At 45.8% G+C, this 20,282-nt stretch overlaps 2 protein-coding genes across 6 annotated transcripts in view; both read right to left on the bottom strand.

Annotated features, from left to right (window-relative positions):
• The window catches only part of MTF1 (metal regulatory transcription factor 1), a 42,419-nt gene extending 26,656 nt beyond the window's left edge, over nucleotides 1-15,763 (bottom strand). For 3 of the 5 annotated variants that reach the window (XM_060140493.1, XM_060140496.1, XM_060140497.1), the window contains exons 1-2: nucleotides 15,684-15,763; nucleotides 13,445-13,903 (exon numbers count right to left, since the gene is read on the bottom strand). In XM_060140493.1, the coding sequence (XP_059996476.1) occupies nucleotides 13,445-13,852 (408 nt within the window). In that variant the 5' untranslated portion in view covers nucleotides 13,853-13,903; nucleotides 15,684-15,763. The remainder of the gene's footprint in view (nucleotides 1-13,444; nucleotides 13,904-15,683) is intronic. The other 2 variants (XM_060140498.1, XM_060140495.1) reach the window with 2 other exon arrangements.
• A 1,339-nt stretch (nucleotides 15,764-17,102) lies between these two features.
• INPP5B (inositol polyphosphate-5-phosphatase B) overlaps nucleotides 17,103-20,282 on the bottom strand; it is a 47,833-nt gene continuing 44,653 nt past the window's right edge. The window contains 4 exon segments of the mRNA XM_060140492.1: nucleotides 17,103-17,941; nucleotides 18,190-18,301; nucleotides 19,523-19,650; nucleotides 20,025-20,109. Of these exon segments, the coding sequence (XP_059996475.1) occupies nucleotides 17,826-17,941; nucleotides 18,190-18,301; nucleotides 19,523-19,650; nucleotides 20,025-20,109 (441 nt within the window). The 3' untranslated portion in view covers nucleotides 17,103-17,825.

The raw sequence follows: 20,282 nt of genomic DNA, 5'->3' as shown, positions 1-20,282 counted from the left end.
GACTGGAAAAAGAATCTAGAAAAATAAGGTGAAGCCTCCTTAGTTAAGCTATGGAGTAGAGGAATAGGACAATGGGAGCCATCAGTAGGTTTTAACCAATATAGCAACACAATCAGATGTGGGGTTTAGAAAAGATCATCCTGGAAGCTATGGAAGACAGACTGGAAGGCTAAGAGAATAGAAGAAGGGGTAGAGATTAAGAGAAGGGAGACAATAGTCCAAGATAGAGATGAGAAGAATCTGAACTAAGGAAGTGATATAGTGGACATCATGAGAGATGAATTGCAGAGAAATTAAAAGGGGAGAAATGAGTGGCTGTAGTGACAACTGGGTGCATGGCAGCCGTCGGGGAGAGGCAAAGTCAAAATCAACTCCCATGATTGGGGCCTGAATGACAAAAGAGATGGTCACATACCAATTCTGGACTGGATGGGGGTTAGGGAGAGACGATAAGTTGGGTTTGAGGTGCTGCCAGGTAGAAATGTCTAGTAGACAGACATATAGGCTGGAAGCGAAAAAGAAAGTCTACAGCAGGAGTCTCTGGTACACAGATAATAGATGACTTTACTATACACTAAAGCAGGCTGGTTCAAGCCCCAGCTCTGCCACTTACTGTGCAACCTTTGGAAAATTACTTAAGCTGAGTCTCAATTTCCTGTTTATAACAAGGAAACAAAATCGATCTTTTTGGGGTTGTTGTAATAATTGGGAATAATCTGCGTAAAGTATTTCAATAACAGGGACTGACATATAGTAGATGCTCAGTAAAATCTTGGCTACGAGGACAAAGGACGGGCTCCTGAATGTCACCAGTGTTTAAGGAACTGGTCAAAGAAGAGAAGCCATTGATGGATGAGTGGGAGACAGGGCTGGGGAATTAGGAAGAGAAGCAAAGGAGATGGATGTCACAGAAGCCAGAAGATAAAGAGTCTCAAGGAAAAGAGAATGATCGAAATGTTAAATGTCAGAGAAAACAAGGAAGATAGGACTGGGAAAACTACTGGATCCAGCAGCTAGGAGTTCACCAGTGACTCAGCAAGGCTAGTTTTAATGGACTGATGAGGTCAGAAGTCTGGACGAAGGTGAATAAGGAAAGGCGGGGATAGAGACTGGAGATGGAGAGCAGTAGCACAAGTGGACTTTTGAGTTGATGAAGTGTTGTTTGTCTGTTTGAAGTAAGATAGGTCTTGAGCGTATCTGGAAGGAGAAAGGTCCTGGAAAAAAGAAGCTGAGGATCTGGGAGGAACCTAAAGACCACAAGGATATTTAAAAGCCTGGGTGGAGGGAAAAGCCTCAGGTAGGGGAAAGGACATTCAGTTTCAGAGAAGGAGGATCTGCTGTATGTGACAGTAACCATAGACAATATATAAATGGACAAGCAAGGCTGTGCACCAAAAAAACTTTATTTATGGACAATGAAATCTGAATTTCATATAATTTTCATATATCATGAAATAATGTTCTTTTGATTTTAAAAATAATTAAAAAATAAAACCATTCTACAAAAACCGGCGTCTGTATGGACTTGGCCTGTGGACCACAGTTTGCCAAACCCTGAAAACCTGTGGGCGTGGGGAAGGGAGGGGCCCATCTCCCCTCTGGCTCCTTGTCCTTCTCTCAAAAGCTCATCTCCCGGGTGTGGAGAAAAGGGAACCCTCTTGCGCGGTTGGTGGGAATGCAAACTGATACAGCCACTATGGAGAACGGTATGGAGGTTCCTTAAAAAACTAAAAATAGAACTACCATACGACCCAGCGATCCCACTACTGGGCATATACCCTGAGAAAACCATAATTCAAAAAGAGTCCTGTACCACAATGTCCACTGCAGCTCTATTTACAATAGCCAGGCCATGGAAGCAACCTAAGTGTCCATCGACAGATGCATGGATAAAGAAGATGTGGCACATATATACAATGGAATATTACTCAGCCACAAAAAGAAACGAAATTGAGTTATTTATAGAGAGGTGGATGGACCTCGAGTCTGTCATACAGAGTGAAGTCAGAAAGAGAAAAACAAACACCGTATGCTAACATATATATATGGAATCTTAAAAAAAAAATGGTTATGAAGAACCCAGGGGCAGGAGAGGAATAAAGATGCAGAGAATGGACTTGAGGACACGGGAGCGCGAAGGGTAAGCTGGGACGAAGTGAGAGAGTGGCATGGACACGTATACGCTACCAAATGTAAAATAGATAGCTAGTGGGAAGCAGCCGCATAGCACAGGGAGATCAGCTCAGTGCTTTGTGACCACCTAGAGGGGTGGGATAGGGAGGGTGGGAGGGAGATGTAAGAGGGAGGAGATACGGGGATATATGTATGTGTATAGCTGATTCACTTTGTTATAAAGCAGAAACTAACACACCACTGTAAAGCAATTATACTCCAATAAAGATGTTAAAGAAAAAAAAAGCCCAACTCGCCTCTGGCTCCTTGTCCTTCTCTCAAAAGCCCAACCACCGATAGGATCTTGCACATGTCTTTAGGTTCCCCAGGCAAGCGCTATCTCGCTCATTCATCCCTTTCCCTTCCCCATGCCACACAGGACATGCTCCATAAACATCTGCTGAACTGAACTACTGACCAGGCATTCTCATGTCTCAGTGCCTAGCTTTGAAGCCAATCACTGCCAGATTTATTCTAAAAGTGTCCCACATGTACCACCTCTCTGCTCAAATGATTAAGTCCCAATTCCCTAGCCTTGTACTCAAAGTCCTTCCAGGTCCTCTTCTGTCACCAGGCCAAAAGCAGGCTCTGTCGAGGCCTACAGGGGACGGTAACCCCTTCCCTAACGGCAACACTGAATTCCCACTCGCCTGCCTTTGTTCTCTCTCTTTTCTCTACTGGAAATGCCTGGTTCCTTTCTTCTCTGCTTTTCTGAGTCTCTCTCTTCCATTCAAGCCTCACTACCTCCGATGCCCGCCACTATCACTCCATATCTATGTGACAGTGCCCTTCTCTGAATTCTAATAATATTTAACTATGCCACTCAGCATACAAGGTTAATTAGCCTCTCACACACATGTCCTGATTTTTCATCAAGACTAAAAAACAGACCTCTTTGGTGCTGCAAGACAGAGATTTCAAAATGATCACTGACCAGGAAGGAGAACCAGGACCCCATGAATGCTATAATAAAGAAGCCCGAATGTCTCCGTCGTGGAGCTTACGACAACGGTGAATGACGAGAGCAGAATTTCATTCTTAAGACGCTACAGCAGTTGATAACTTTGTAAGTAACAAGTGCAACTAACTATCCCTCCCTGTCTCCCAGCCCTACCAACCCCTGCTCCCATCTAGGTTTTCTTACTTGGCCAATTCAAGCTTCCATTAAGTGTTCCTTCCTCAAGGACCTCTTCCCTGACCGATCCCTACCCCCTCCCCAAACTAGAAGAGGTACCCTTATTACAGGTTCTCACAGCAGCCTGTATTTCTTTAAAGCACGTAGATAATTTACATGATTATCTATTTGGAATCTAGGCACAGCAGTAGCTGGAAAGCAGGAGGCACTAAGTAGATATTTGTGGAGTTAAATGAATAAACGGCTACTCTCCAGCTGGACTGTAGGCTCCATGAGAGCAAGGACCACATCCGTCTTGTTCACTGCCAACAGCCTCAGGAACTAGCCTTGTGGAGAAGTAACTCAGATTTGTTGAGTGAAGGAATGGATGACTAAACGAACAAACAAAACCAAACCAACAGGACTGAGTGTTGAGGAAAGTAGTGGCAAGGACTAAAGGTGACAAAGCAACAGAGTTTCAAGGAGGATGGTCAACCAGGTCAAATGCAGCAGAGGTGACTGAGGGAGCATTTCTTGGACTCAGCCAATTCACAAGGTCAGAACTGCCCCAGCAAGACTAGCTTCACTGGAGGGGTAGAAGCAGAAGCCAGGACGTAACAGGCTGAAAAGTCAGGGAAAAGCAAGGAGCTAGAGACAATGAATATAACTACTCTTTCACGGAACGGCTGAGGAGAGAGAGGGGAAAGTTAGGAGAGAGGACAAAGAGTGGGGAAGGTATTTGTATTTAACGGGGGGACAGATGACTGTCAAAGCAAATGCTCCCCAATAGTATGCTGAATAAATGCACAGCCTCACCCCATCTGGAGGAAGGCAGTAAATGGAAGTCTCTATACTGTGTCTTTCAGAATCGTTTCTAAACAGCACCACATTTCACAAAAAGGGAAAACTAAACCTCCTCAAACTGGATCAGAGGAGGAAGTTGCAAAAAACACGTTACACAGAGGAGGTGTTGCAACATCTGGTACATTTAAATACAATTTTTTTTTTTGAATGCATACATGCATGATAAACCTTATGTTCCAGGGATTATATTCTCCCAGGTGCTAGGGATAGAGAAAAAATGGCCCCTGCTCTCAAGGAGCTCAAAGTCAAGAGGCAATTCAAACAGACAAGAACAATATGGTATGAGAAGTTGTATGGATACTAGAATATAGAGAAAAACTTAGAAAAAAAAAACTACAAAAAACTTAAACTTGGGGATGACTAAGAAAAGCTTCTCGAAGGAGGTGATACCCAAGCTAAATTTAAAGAACTTGAGGGAGAGGTGACACATAATAATTGGCCCATCGAAATTAACTAAAGTATCTGTAATATGAACATAATGTCACCAAAGATTCCATTGGAAAACACGTTTCTCCAAAAGAGTTTGAGCACTGCATCACTTAAATGGCTGTCGATTACGAAGTTAAGGAGCTCAGAGACAGCACAGTTTGGGCTCACTGAGGACGGACCAGGTCTAATGCGAGGAATGGGCAGGAGGCTTGAGCTTTCAGAGAACTGATGTTGATTCAAGAAGTGTTCTGAGTAGTTCTAGAATAGAGAAGTATTTAACAAGGATGACTGCCCTGTTAAGTCAACAGGATCAGAGGAGGAAAGGTGAATGAGATAGGCAAAAATGAGAAAAACACTGGAACTCTAGGAGACAAAAGCTTAAGAAAATTCAGAAGAGAAAAAAGGCTGGGTTTCTGCTGGAGGAAAAAGAAATGAGTCTGAGAGAACTAGATCCTACACACACTAACAGCGCCATTCTCAATAAGGAAAGGGAGCCTCTGATTGTGAGCACCCAGCAGCTGAACATTCTTATAAATAAATGATTGGCTTGGCCGTTACAGCTGTAGGAGCTGCCCTTTCCTTCCCATCACTAGGGACTTCCCATCCCTCTCCCCAGTACCAACTCTGTTTCCACACTGGCAGTGATCTCCTTTCTCCCACTCCATAATGTGCAACCAAAGAGCTCGAAGTAGGAATGGAAGAGCCCTGCAGTGACCTCCACTGCCCATCTCAGAGCTGAATTTACATAGCTGCTCCCCCACCTAAATCCTTTACCGTTACAGAACTAATGCCATCCTGTTGCCCCTCATTTCTCAGCCCTTTTCATAGCTAATGGGTTTCAGTGCCTGATTCTCCTCTCTTGTCTTCACAAAGGTGGAGTGTATGATAGGAAAGCACAAAGTCCTCAGTTCAAATCTCAACTCTACCACTTGCCAGTTGTATGTTTCTAAGCCTCCGTTTTCTCATCTGTAAAATGAGAGCTAACAGTACCTAGTTTATAAGATTGTTATGAAAATACAAAACGATCAGAGTCCCTAACACAGTGCCTAGTACACAGCAGGCACTCAACAGGATGCTAACCATCTAACCCCCTTGCCACTGTCACTGCCAGCATAACAGGAATCCTCATTCTTTAGCTGTAAGAGTCCTCAGCTTATGAAGTAAGTCAGTCATGGGAATGTAATGTACAGCATGGTAACTATAGTTAATAATACTGTATTGTATATTTGAAAGCTGCTGAGAGAGTAGATCTTAAAAGTTCTCATCACAAGAAAAAAAAGGGCATCCCTGGTGGTGCAGTGGTTGGGAGTCCGCCTGCCGATGCAGGGGACACGGGTTCGTGCCCCAGTCCGGGAAGATCCCACATGCCGCAGAGCGGCTGGGCCCGTGAGCCATGGCCGCTGAGCCTGCGCATCTGGAGCCTGTGCTCCGCAACGGGAGAGGCCACAACAGTGAGGGGCCCGCGTACAGCAAAAAAAAACAAAAAAAAAGATTATGCGTGGGGATGGATGATAATTAGACTTACAATGGTGATCATTTGGCAATATATACAATTACTGAATCATTATGTTACATAATGTTATATGTCAATTTTATCTCAATTGTAAAAAATTAAGAATAATATTTAAAAAGAGCCCCCAGCTTTGCTTCATGCCCCAACTGCCCACCATGGAAGTAACTTTCGGGGGCCTGCTGCTACGGAAGGCCAAGAAGTCCAAGGGAGCAGAGCATGAGCATGGACGGTTACCTGTGGCAAGGGCTGCACCTAGAACCCCTCCAGCGGGACTACCAACATGTTCCCCTTGTAAAACACGGTTCTAAATGGTGGGTCACATTCCATAGCTGTATTAATATGACAGTTCAGCAAATTAGGGGTCACTGGGTTCCAGGGAACCCAAACACAATTTATAACCCTGTTTTAGGAGAAAATGCTTCCCAAAGGGTTCCTAACAAAGACAATTTTAACCTTTTCTTTAACAGAATACCTCCTTCCATACCTCCTTCAAGAACTATGTGGGCCTACGAGGAAGAGAAAGTAAATGAACATTCACCAAACAACCACCATGCACCAGACACTATGCTAAATGTTTTATTTATCCCGTTATATATTTATAAATGAATAAATCTCATTTCACCGTCATGAAACGCAACGGGATATTTTCATTTCAATTTTACAAAAGAGGAAACAGAGCAGCTTACCCAAGGCCACACAGTATATACCAGAACAAAGACGGAACCTAGGTCTAAATTATCCCTGTGCATATCACAGAAGAAACAATTTTAAGAATAAGCTTGATTTAAATAAGAGAAAAACATTAACATTCGGATTCTTTCTCCAACGTCCTACCACAGCAAAATTTTAGCAATACTCAACAGGTACAGCCTATGTAAAATGTAAATCCGAGAACTGTTATTCCTGCAGCATTATGCTGGAAAACTAGTATGAACATAAAACCACCCTTGTCCCTTTTCCAAGCCAGTGGGCTTCAGTGATGGAAATGCTGAATGCTGCACAGAGGTATGTGACACACATGCAGGCATGCAGGGGACAGTGCTCAAATGGCTTCATCTGCTGGTAAACAGAAAATGCTTCCAGCCCTGGTTTCCTACCAAACCTCGCACATACAGCCTCTAGCGGTCTCCCTTCTAGACTCCCCTAGAGTCCCTCAGGGCAGGGATTATTTCTTTGTTCTTCCTGGTATTTGACAAATGTAGATACTCAATAAGCAAAAGCTTGTGGAAAGAATGAATGGATCCTTAACACTAGCATTTCAAGCAGAAACAGTCTCTGTCCTAGTTCTGAAGGGCAGTTCCCTGGGTATTCAGAAGGGAACCTGTAAAGGAATGTAATCACTGTGTGCAAAGACTAAAAGTGGGTGGGTCCCCTTTGCAGAGTCAGCAACAACCTGGTTTGTCTGAGTGGATCCTTCCACTGCCTGTGGGATTGATAATGAGGAATGAGATTGGAACTGGGTCTCCCAAGGTAAAGGGCATGTTGCAAAAAGGCTCTGAAACACTGGAGTCAAATTTTCCCCCTTATTTTTATACTTAAAATTTGTCACACTAAAAAAAACAGACCCCTTGGAATGTCACTGACCAACGTAGCAAGCAGCCTAATTCATAAAGCATCACTGTAACTGTGCTTCTTGGTAGAAAAAGCTATTCTCTCCCAGTCAATGCACTGGAATACTCTGAGGCATTATGAAGAGCATATTTGGTATGTGATTCCTGGGCTTCTTCATGCGTCTTGGCCAACCATGCAGCAGAAAAGTGCAAGATCAGTTGGTGGGGCGGTGGGGTGGGCGGGAACGTTATGTTCACCGACGTGGTTCAGACAGAGGTAGATGAACAGATAACCCAACAGTCCTGGAAAGGTCTCAGGAAGGGCACAGATGCAAGAAAGTTTGGGAAATCATCGACTGCGTGAACTGACTAAAGGAAATACAGCTCCTTAGAAATACAGCTGAGTAGAAAGGTTTTAAAAGAGCAAGGCTTAAGAATGCCGATCCTGGACTTTCCTGGTGGCACAGTGGTTAAGAATCCTCCTGCCAAGGCAGAGGACATGGGTTCGAGCCCTGGTCCGGGAAGATCCCACATGCCACGGAGCAACTCAGACCACAAGCCACAACTACTGAAGCCCGAGTGCCACAACTACTGAAGCCCACACGCCTAGAGCCTGTGCTGTACAAGAAACTACCGCAATGAGAAGCCCGCGTACTGCAATGAAGAGTAGCCCCTGCTCGCCACAACTAGAGAAAGCCCACGCACAGCAACGAAGACGCAACGCAGCCATAAATAAATTAATTTTTTTAAAAAAGAATGCTGATCCTCAGCAAAATGACAATGTTTTGGGTTTTTTTTTGCGGTACGCGGGCCTCTCACTGTTGTGGCCTCTCCTGTTGCGGAGCACAGGCTCCGGACGCGCAGGCTCAGCAGCCATGGCTCACGGGCCCAGCCGCTCCGCGGCATGTGGGATCTTCCCGGACCGGGGCACGAACCTGTGTCCCCTGCATCGGCAGGCGGACTCTCAACCACTGCGCCACCAGGGAAGCCCAAAATGACAATGTTTTGATCTGAGAGTTTTCAAAGCTACCAAATCAACAGGCAGACAGTAGTAAAGTAGCAAGTTCGAGAATAAGACATGTGCAATTTGAATGGGAATGACCAGCGGCCCTGTGGAAGAAGACAGCACCTGTAGCAAGGTTCTGGTTGGTTTATTTTTGCACAAGACAAGCACGAGGGAAAAAAATGAAGTAATAGGTAAGCCAACCACACACTATAGGAAACAATGGAACAATCAAGGGTAAACAGGAAAATCAAGCAAAAATCTGGCTCTGAAAATAAGCTGCTTTGGAAGCCAAGAAGACTAACTAGTTATCAAATGATCTGATTTCTCAAGAGTAACACCTGGGTGTAGAGATGGAGAAAAGACCAAGTTTTTTGTTTTTTGGTTTTTTTTAAAGGTGGGGGTAGGGGAATGTAAAGAAATCATGAAGAGTGTTATCAAATAGTCATAAACACTGGCCTCTTCAGGGCAATTAAATGGATTTAAATGCCAAAAAATAAAATAAAATAACACCTCTTAAAACAAAAGCTACACCTCTGTTAAAACAAAAGCTACGGTTAAGATGGTGCTTCAGGAAGGCGAGTCTCCTGAATGCCTGGTCATTTAGCAAAATTTTCAAAGGCTGAAAGCCACTGCTGCTTCTCCCTCAATCCCCAACCAACCCTGTAACTAATGATTTCAAAAATAGTTTCTAGAACCTTCCGTGTAGGTCTCATGGATAGAATGGGAAAATGTGATGAGAGGGAAGTAGAGCGAGCTAAATCCACGGTAGACTGAACAAGTTGCTTACAGTGCCCTTGACCTTGTCCTATTACATGATTATCAAGGATCAGAAGACATGAGTGGTAAACCAGGCTTGCAATAGGACGAAGTGGGAAAAGTGACAGCTCATATCACTGACTGCATAATCATTCCTTCTCTACCCTCTCCTCCTTTTCTGCCTAGATCAGCATTTCCCAAAATGTGTTCCACAAAACACTGACTGTGGAAATAAGGCCTGAAACATGGTTTCCCAAGTTCAAAATATTTGGCGAATTCTGCATGTCCTTCCTCCTTAGTTATTATCAAAAGCTCTTGAGAAATCCCATACTAATAAGCAAATCTCTGTCTTGATTTAACTTTATGTTTCCCAAACATCTGCTCTTGAAACACTCTCACATAGTAATCATTAACTGAGGATGGCCCAAAGTTTAGGCCCTAAGCCATGTTCAAATTTCCTCTGCTAAAAAAATGATCCAGTCCCCTTGACTTACTACCGCCTCATCACTCTTCTTCCTCCAACTACCCTATTAGAAAAAGAAAAGAAAAAGCTGATGCTTCCTGCCTCCTGTTTCCTCACCGCCCACTCACTTATCCATAGCTTGACATCTGCCTTCAGCCTCCAGCCCTCCAGCGCAAGTCTTCCCATGAGGTGATCAATTGCACAAGCAGAAGAACTAATGGCTCCTCTTCGGCCCCTCAATCCCTCTGCAGGGTCACTTCTTAAACCTCTCTTCCCTCAGCTTCCACAGCACTGCGTTCCACCCATCCCTGGGACCAAGGGAACTCTGGTTCCTCTTTCTCTTTCCAACCCTTAAATTCTCAGAACAATTCTTACTTCTCCCTTGGGTTATTTGCCCACAGTTTGAACTACTGCTCCTTCATGGATCCGCAATTCTATTCCCCAGCCACTTCCTCAACTTCAGGTCCACATTTCCAAAGGGCTTCTTCTCAACTTGTTCACTTTGCTTTTCTCCAAGGACTATACATTCATTATACTCCAACCATCTCATCAATTTCCCCACCAAACATTCTCCTCTTCCTGTCTTCTTGATTCCTGTTATGGAATCAACATTCATGGAGGGCAAGGGGGACAGCAGAGTCAGCCGCTTTCTCCTCAGCATGCACAGAGCACTCTGAATGAGCCTCAAAGTACCTATCACAGTGGACTCGAACTACTTAACTCACTACTGAGATCTGAAGCTCCATCAGTCACCCATGTGGCCCCTGTGCTAAGAGACAGAAGAAACTCAACACACTTGGAAAAACGGATGAATCCTTTGAGTCAGACTCAATTCATGGCTCATTCTTCAAACTCCAATAATATACCAAGTTCTCTTATACTTCAACAAAAGCCCTGGATTCTTTCCACACCATCTTTCATCAGACTCAAAGGAAACCCCAAACCTAAACTGCAACTATCTCCTAAGCAGGCAATCAAGCTGCCACGGCTACCAGAGCAACCTTTCTAAAATACCACTCCAACCACGACACTTCTTGGCTCAGACACCTTCAGTGCATTTCCAGGATACAGCCAAGATCCCTCTGCATGCTATCACTGCCTTCCATGTCTGAATCTCTGCTGTACTTCCATCCTTCTCTGCTACAACTCCCTATGTTCTAGACTAAGGGTAGTCAGGGTAGCCCACTGCCTGTTTCGTAAGTAAAATTTTATTGGAATACAGCTAAATGACATTTGGGGCCAGACAATTATTTATGTGTTGTAGGGAGCTGTCCCGTGCACTGTAGATGTTTACAGACCTTTGGGCTCTACCCACTAGATTCCAGTAGCACTTCCCCAGTGCGACAACCGACAAACGTCTTCAGATATTGCCAAATGTGTCTCCTAGGGGACAAAACTACCCCCAGCTAAGAAACACCATTCTAGAGATTTCCAAGTGCCAGCTAACAGTAGGATGTTGTTGCTAATAAAATACAGACCATATCACAATTGTAGTACAGCGTCCAGATGAAGAGATAAAGAGTCGCACAGTATTCAGTACCAGTTGACTCACACTTGTGAGACTGTGCTCAATTACAAATTTTAAGGACTTTGGAAAACCGGAACTTGTGCAATCAAAGGTGACGAGGCTGATGAGAAACTAGAGGAAAATGTCGTAAGAGGAACATTTAAGTAAATGGAGATGTCGAGCCTGCACAGGAAAAGATGTAGAGAAACCCATGATCTTCAATTACCTGAGGGGTTGTCGGGTCGGAAGAAGATTTAGCTTGCTGCTCAGAAAGGAAGCACTGGGGGCTTCCCTGGTGGCACAGTTGTTAAGAATCTGCCTGCTAATGCAGGGGACACGGGTTCGAGCCCTGGTCCGGGAAGATCCCACATGCCATGGAGCAACTAAGCCCGCGTGCCACAACTGCTGAGCCTGCGCTCTGGAGCCTGTGAGCCACAACTGCTGAGCCTGCGTGCCACAACTACTGAAGCCCACGCACCTAGAGCCCGTGCTCTGCAAAAAGAGAAGCCACTGCAATGAGAAGCCCACGCGCCACAACGAAGAATAACCCCCGCTCGCCACAACTAGAGAAAGCCTGTGCACAACAACGAAGACCCAACACAGTCAAAAATAAAATAAATAAATTTTTTAAAAAAAGAAGAAAGGAAGCACTGGGACCAGCGGGCAGCAGCTGCAGGAAGGCAGATTTTGGCTCCATACGAGCAAAAGCTTTCTAACAATCAGATCTGGCCAACAAACTTTGTATTAGGCTGAACTGTGAAACACTGTGCTCTCGTCATTCTGTAAGTGTTCAAGCAGAGACCAGAGGAATTGGTGTCAGAGATGCTGCAGAGAGATCCCTACATGAGGTGGGAGGTAAGACAAGATGGTCTCACTAGGGTTCCTTCCAGCTCTGAGGTTCTAAGGCTAGCAAAGGAAAACCAAATGCCACGAAAAAAAAGATTCTCCAGTTTCAAGACCTGAATTACAGCAAAAGAGAAAAATATCCTGCTAAACAATTTACCCAATGGCTGTTTGGTAACATCTTACATTTAGTCCCTGGCATTGCAACTACCAGGGATCGTTTTTTTTCCTAGTTGACCTGCAATTAGTTCCCGGATAATGTATATCACTACCTTTAAACCACATCTTTTACTCTGCTAATTATCACCCCTAGTACAATTTGTACAATGCTTTACAGTTTTCGAAACATTGTAATATGTGTTACCTTCCGCACATTAGCTAAATATGAGATGAAAACTTCTTTTAGATAACCTGCTCTCATTTACTGCCTCCTGCTCGAGCTTCTTACAAAAGAAAGCTAGCCTTGGGCTTCCCTGGTGGCGCAGTGGTTAAGAATCCGCCTGCCAATGCAGGGGACACGTTCGAGCCCTGGTCCGGGAAGATCCCACATGCCACGGAGCAACTAAGCCCGTGAGCCACAACTACTGAGCCTGCGCTCTAGAGCCCGCAAACCACAACTACTGAGCCCGCGTGCCACAACTACTGAAGCCCGTGTGCCTAGAGCCCGTGCTCCACAACAAGAGAAGCCACCGCAATGAGAAGCCCGTGCACCGCAACGAAGAGTAGCCCCCGCTCGCCACAACTAGAGAAAGCAGGCGCGCAGCCCACACGCAGCAACAAAGGCCCAACTCAGCCAAAAATAAAAATAAATTAATCAACTAAAAAAAAAGAAAGCTAGCCTTTATTATCCATTAAACTTTCACTAATAAAGTATAGTCCAGCAAATATTTATCTCTCCAAAACAAGTCATTTTTACACAACTCAAAGATAAGCCAAATCCAGTTATTTCCACATCAGAGACACGGATTTACCTCAGTGAAATGTCTATTTTATTTATGATCTGGGGAAGATATTTGCCATTTAGTTTTCCCAGATTTCCATGCAGCCATACACACCAAAAGTTCCAGAAAGCAGTCACAACAAAAACCATGAAGCATATACAGTAAGGAAAGCCACTGTAGGTCCTAATTCCAGGGGCTCCTATACTCCCTGGCTGAAACTGCTGACAAGAGTTGTGTAAGGACTTCCCCAAAGCCAAACTGGGCCCTCACCCACTGCTTTACTTACTTCTTTACGTTTCGTTTCTGGACATTCCGACTGCAGTGTGAGGGTTGCACCTTCGATATTTCTTGGCATGGGCGTGGAACCAGGGTTTATTGTTAAATGAATCTGATCTGGTGAGATAATGTGTTGCACATAACCCTGGGACATTGCTTCATGATCTATTAGATGAAAACCCTCTTCACCCCCTACTAGAAAAGGCAAGTGTTCTCCACACTGTCCATCGTCATCGTCATCTTCCAAAGTGCCAGGATCCTGCTCGATAAGAACAGTTGTCCTATCATAAACAGTTCCAGATGAGGAAGGCACCAGTCCATTCTTATCCACAAACCTGAGCATCTTGTCATCGGGGGTCAGCTCATCTTCCTCTACCTCAAAGTAGCTGATGCTGTCGTCTGGACTGTGTTCCCCCATGGTTCAGTTGTGCTCAGCCCAATTGTGAGAAATGGAAAGGTAGTGACCTGTCTGCAACAGAACAAAGCCAGAGTCAGAGCCATACCATAGGACCCAGGGACCTCCTCAGCAATCACAGGGCTCTTTTATCCTCTTCTTTCAAGAGCAGGACAAAGTAAATGAAAAACATCTTCCTTGGGACTTTTTTTTTTTAAGTTTAAAACCATCAAGTCATTTTGAAGGAAAAACAGTATCTTTTTAAATAAATTGAAGTAATGGGAATTCCCTGGCGGTCCAGTGGTTAGGACTCCACGCTTTCACTGTTGAGGGCCCAGGTTCAATCCCTGGTCAGGGAACTAAGATGCCGAAAGCCGCTTAGCGCAGCCAAAAAGATTTTTAATAAAAATGAAAATAAAAAATGGAAGTAATAAGCAGCAGCTTATAAGACCTTCCAAATGTGCCTTACTGCCAAACACTGTGAAGGCTGGTCAAAACACTTAAGGGGAAATAGGGGCAAACTGTTTCAAAGCTGAGTTGCTATAAATCTTAAAGCAAGGGAACTCCACCTAAATATCCCCCAAATCAGACCGTGAGGCAGTAAGTCTATGCTAGAAGGAGTAGGGCTTTGGAGGCAGGGTCACCTACCCACAAATCCCGGCTTTACTACATACTACTTGGGTAGCTTTCTGTGCCTCACTTTTCTCATACGTAAGGTGGAACTGGTAATTCCTGTTCTCAGGAAATTGTTATGCAGAGTAAAAGACATAATGTGTGTTAAAGCACAATGTCTGACAACAGTAGAGAAATCAAGTGTGAATCTGTTCCCTCCTTCCGAGAACAGATGTTTCAGCTTCTGGGTAGTGGGGCTAATCTCTTATCAGGTATATGTAATGAAGATCACTTTATCTATTTATCTCCTAAAACAATCTGGTGTCCACTAGAAGCTATGCTTTATAGTGTGCTCTCTGCAATGAGGAAATGATGAGTCTTATTTTTGTTTCTACTGCCTCTAGCACAGTACACTGACACGAGGAGTTCAGGATATGTCAGTTAAATGAATGAAAAGCCTGCGGATATACTCTCTTGGAAAGATAAACTCTCTTGGGAAAAATACCAAATTTGAAGTTTTCCTGTTCTGGAATAGTGATTCTTCTTCTACCTGTAAACACACAGGTTCTACAAACGCGGGTTTGGCACACATAACAGAGAATTTTAAAATAATCACTTTTAGTTTTCAGTCTGGCTTTGCACTTTATCTTTCTCTTCTGCTCCGGATTAGAAAGTGAACCCTTACTCGGTAGGGCGGTTAGACAGAGTGGTAGTTACCAGAGACAGGCCAAGGGATCTGAGCCGGGAGGAACCGGCCCGACCCCTTGCTCTGGCTTACGCAACCCGGTAGATGCACATTTCGCTGCATCTGAGAGGAGAGATAAGAGCACCGGGGGCCCCACTGGGCTGCCCCAGCACCACAGGCGGCAACGCGGAGACCAACTGTCCGGAACAAACAAGACCAGGAGGTTTGAGGGTGGCAAACGAGAAATACAAACAGAGCACCCTTGAGAGGAGGCTGGGAAAAGGAACCTGTCTGGGACAGTCCCCAGTCCAGGGCTACACGGAAAAACCCGAAGTCAGGCTGGGGGGCTCCAAGCCGGGCGAAGAGGGGCAGGGTCCGGATCTCCATGGAAACAGGGGAGGGGGGGCTGGATACCCATCCCCATGGAAACGGAGGAGGGGTGGGGTCCCTATGGTGACCGGTCTAGGGTCCCTACTGGAAAATGCTTCAGGAGGGAGCCTAAGTCCCGCGCCCCCCGGGAAGTCCCCAGCCCAGGCCGCGTCTGGTATCGCCTTTTACCTCCGCGGCTCCCGGCAACGGCGGCGGCGGCAGCAGCTTCTCCCCTCCCCAGCGGCACCATGATTGCCCCCACCTTTCCCCGAACGTCACTTCCGCTTCCGCTTTCCGGAGGAAGGAGGAGATAGTGGCTCCGCCTCTCCCTGACGCTTCTGGTTGGTTTAGTCGGTGTGGGGGCTGAGCTCGACCCTCCAATTGGCGAGCGGAAGGGGGGCGGGGTGGGCACCACGGAGACCTCGCGGAGCCACGAGTTCGTCCCGCGCTGGGCAGCGCCCGCCTCGTCCTCCACCTGGGGGAGTCGGGGCTCGGCTCAAGAGGCACCAGACGCAAGGAAGAGTGATCAGACCCCCGGCCACTAATCCAAAGTAGCCCCAGCCCGGCTTGCGCTCCCCTCACCTTAGCAGCCACAACCGCAGCGGGAAGGACCCCAGTTAGCCGCCGAATTCGTACCCGGACCGCAAGGGGGAAGCCTGGAAGGCTGTGACATTCCGGGTTTCTCCTTGTGGCCCCAGCTTCCCCTTCTCACCTAACAAAGTTAATATGGGCAGGAGGGTCCCAGAAAGGAAGACTGGACCCAAATGGCAGAAATGGGGAGTATTCCAAGCCTGGCCAGAGAACGCCACCACCTCTTCCCCCCTTCACAGCCTCGCTTAAGACGCCCAACTCCCTTCCTCCTCACACCCCTGCCCAGGCCGTCTCTCCCGGCTTTTTCCCCTGCACAGGACTGTCGGCTTCCATGGAACTCGTGCCCGGGCCAGGCAACGCCACCTACTGGCCATTCTTTCTTTAACCGTTCACATTGTCAGCGTACCGGCCGGTATCTGAATCACTTACACTGCCAAGGAGTAGTGGTGATCCAAGAAGCGATTTTGCATGTGCCTTTACTCTGCTCCTGACCTGTAAATATCTAGCTGTCAGAACCTCTTAGCAGCCGCTGCCATTTTCCCCATAAGCTACTTCTCTAGACTATTAAAAGTGGGACAACCCTCAGAAACTAGATCAGGGGTCAAGGGGTTGGGGCCATGCCTGTACTATCTCTTGCTTGAAAAAGGTAAATAGTGGCTGTTATCACCAGACTGCCAGGCAAATATCTCTCTGGCCCCTGACCAGCTGCCCCAGTGCTTTTTTATTTTATTTTATTTTATTTTATTTTATTTTATTTATTTGGCTGCGTCGGGCCTTAGCTGCGGCGCATGGGATCCTTGTTGTGACGATCAGGCTCTTCGTTGCGGTGCGCGGGCTTCTCTCTAGTTGCGGCATGTGGGACCTTAGTTCCTCGACTAGGGACTGAACCCGCATTCCCTGCGTTGGAAGGCGGATTCTTAACCACTGGACCACCAGGGACCACCCTGCCCCAGTGCTTAAGCCACAAATGTCCAGCTGCTGAGAGCTGCCATTTCTTAAAAAATAAAAGCAACCAACCACTGTTAAAAATACATTTATCATTAAAATATATTACACATATAAGAGAGGGGATGCATTATATACAGTTTGGAGGATTCGTTGGCCCAGAAAATTCCACTTGTTTCACCAGAACACCAATTTCTTCAATATTTTCATTTTCAAGCCACTACATTGCCCTCGGAGGCTGAGTGGCCAGCTCCAGAGTTGTTGAGCCATATCTGAGTGGGAAGTGGGGTAGGGTTTGCAATATGTGTACACACATGTCCTCAGAGAACTGGAAGCATCTGAGGTGGCTGTGGGCTCTTTATCCAGCAGCTTCCATTTGCATTCTTGCCGTCCAACTCATCCATCCTTCAGGACTCCAAAGTTTGTTCAAATATCTGATCATGGGGAGCCCGGCCCAAGCTACAGGGAAGGCACTATATGCCCTGGAGGCAGGTTGAGTGAGCACAAGAAGTACAGTCGTTTAAACATTAAAAAAAAAAAAAAATCTGTTAAATAACTAAATTTGAACGTTGAATGTCAGTTTTATTGTGGTGGATTTCCCCTCATGTCTTCACAACTCACAGCAGCACTGAGTGTGACAGTCATGGTGGGGAGGGCAGTCTGGGCTCAGGAAACAGGCAGCTGCCACTCTGGCATCCCAGTGGGCTCACGTGCTCTTAGGGCAGCTTTGGAGCTGAAACAGGTGGGGCTGGTAATTGGCTGCCTCAGGCAGAATAGGAGAGGAGATGGACAGGCTCAGGGTGAGTTGCAGAGGAACTGGTGAATAAATTCTTGAGCCTTCTTCTTCTCTGCCACTTCAAGCTTTTGGTGACCAGCTGGGTTTCGAAGCAGTAAGCTACCAAATATGCTAGCTGTATGAAAAACCCAGAAAACATATGATTCAGCATAAGAAGTACTACTTATTCTCGTGTTCTTAGGAGTGGGGAGGGGTGCCCCAAAGCAGTATTTTCTGCTTTAAAATAACTATTTGAGAGTTAACTTTGCCCAGAGCTTGAGATTTTAGTTCTACTGCAGTGGACTTGGGACATTCCTCAACCACATTTCTCTTATTAATGAGTCAGTCTGCAGAGATGCTTTCCACACACACTTGGTGGCTTACCTAGAATATTACCATCCAAATGATTTTTTGCTGAATTTTTCAGCAGTTCTTGCAAAAACGCCATCAAGTAGATGAAGACATTTCTGTGGCATGCGGGAAGGGTAGCAATGACCTGAAAGAGGGAGAACTGGGATTTGTCTTTTTGTTCATTCAATCGTTTCCCAAGTGCCTGCTATACTCCAGGAACTGAGTACATGATCCGGGTACATGAGTAGTAAGACTGTACACTGAAAACCTTGATCACCTGCCACAGGTGCCAAAACAGAAGCATAGATCAAGCGTTACATGAATTTAGAGGTCAAACTTCTAACTGCACGTTCTCAAAAGACTTAAGAGAACTGAAAACATTTAAGTTGCGTCTTGAATATAAGAGAAGATTGCACTTGCAGAGGTAAGGACTAGGGCATTTAGGGCAAAAGGAAGTGTAGAAAAGGCGAGGTAAGGAAAACAGTGAGATAAGAAGAAAGAACACATCATGAGAAGTCAATTTTGGCAGGAGCACTACTGTTTGAACAGGCCCTGAGCTTGGAAGGGCTGATCAGGCTAGAATTCAATGAGTACTCTGGCTATCTGCATTTCAGAATCGGTTGGGAAGCCTGTACAAAATATATCCCAAAAGAGATTTTGAAGGACCTCCCTGGCAGTCCAGTGGTTAAGACTCCACGCTTCCACTGCGGGGGGCACGGGTTCAATCCCTGGTCAGGGAACTAAGATCTTGCATACCAAGTGGTGCAGCCAAAAAAAAAAAAAAGAAGAGAGAGATTTTGATTTTTTGATTTAGTGGAGGTGGGGGGTAAGGCTCTGGATTGTGTACTGTTAGCACGTTTTTTAGATTATTCTTCTACGGCAGGTTACATATGTGAATGACTAGACTAGATCATAAAAAGTCCCGAACATTTGTTTAAGAAAATCCTTAATTGGCAATGGATAGCGTTTCTGACCAACAGCAACATGACAAGAGCTTTAGAACCCCAAATCTAATGGGAGTACGCAAAACAAATCAGCAGAGGGAAAGCATGAATGCAGGGTCCTGAACCAAGGAAAGTGGAACTAGTACGGAAGACAAGTGACAGAGCAAGGGGACTGAGCGTGTGGGAGGTGAGGAGAGGGGGAGTCAGAAATGACTCAGGTTTCTGGGTTGAGTCACTGGAATTAAGGTGATGCCATTAAAAGGAAAAGGGACATGAAGGGAAGAGCGGGTTTGGGACGGAAAGACTTGGAGTCAAGTTTCTAAGACACTGAATTTGGGGGATGGTGCCCACTTTGTTCCCTCAGGCGCAATGAGACCCGGGGCTGCAACATGAACGCGCTGATGCTCCACGCTTCCCCTCACCTGTTTACTTGCTGTGAGGTTGCCAGAACACTCCAAGCAGTCGTGGTAGACGCTGTAACAGATGACGGGCTCCGGCAGGCTCTCCAGGAAAAGCAGCAGGGCTTCGGCTATGGAGTGATTGCTAGCAGCTTTGGGCCCATCGTTAAGGAATAGGGGATGCTGCTGCCAAGGTCATGGTTAGGAAAAGCCCCAGGAGCCAGCATGTGCCAGAGTGCTGCCTGCCCAGCCAGGCTCTCTGCTTGGAGCTGGGATGGCGGGCTGACATCTTGAAGGGGCCAAGCTGCCTGTCAGCTTCGCCGGGCCCTCCTGAATTCCTGCTATATATTGGTTGCTTAAAGTTGTAAAGTCTTCTCTATACAAACTTTAAGTAAGAAAAACATAACAGCTGAGGACACAATATCTGATTTTGAGCCTTAAAATACCATCCTTTCCTTTTGCTCACCTCTCTTTCTCATATTCACACACACATACACGCGTGCGCGCATGAACGTCTGAAGGATACAGAGGGTATCAATCATTCCAGTATCCAAACAGTCCCTGATATGCTCAAATTCCAACCTCAGGCCTGGCTGCTGAAACAGATCTTCCTGAAAAAGGGAAGAAAGTCACAAAATAATTCTATTTTCAGAAAAGCAGCAATGATTTCCTGACCTAGAAATATAATCACCAGCAGGGTACAAAAGGGGGCAGCATGGTGAGGCCTTTGAATCACCCCACTAGACAATGTGATGTAGGCTGATGTGGCTAATTCATCTTGCAC

The sequence above is a fragment of the Lagenorhynchus albirostris genome, chromosome 2 (genome assembly GCF_949774975.1).
Source record: "Lagenorhynchus albirostris chromosome 2, mLagAlb1.1, whole genome shotgun sequence".
In the NCBI taxonomy this organism is placed as follows: Eukaryota; Metazoa; Chordata; class Mammalia; order Artiodactyla; family Delphinidae; genus Lagenorhynchus; species Lagenorhynchus albirostris.
Note: the sequence above shows the minus strand (reverse complement) of the source record. Positions and strands in the feature narration are given on the sequence as shown.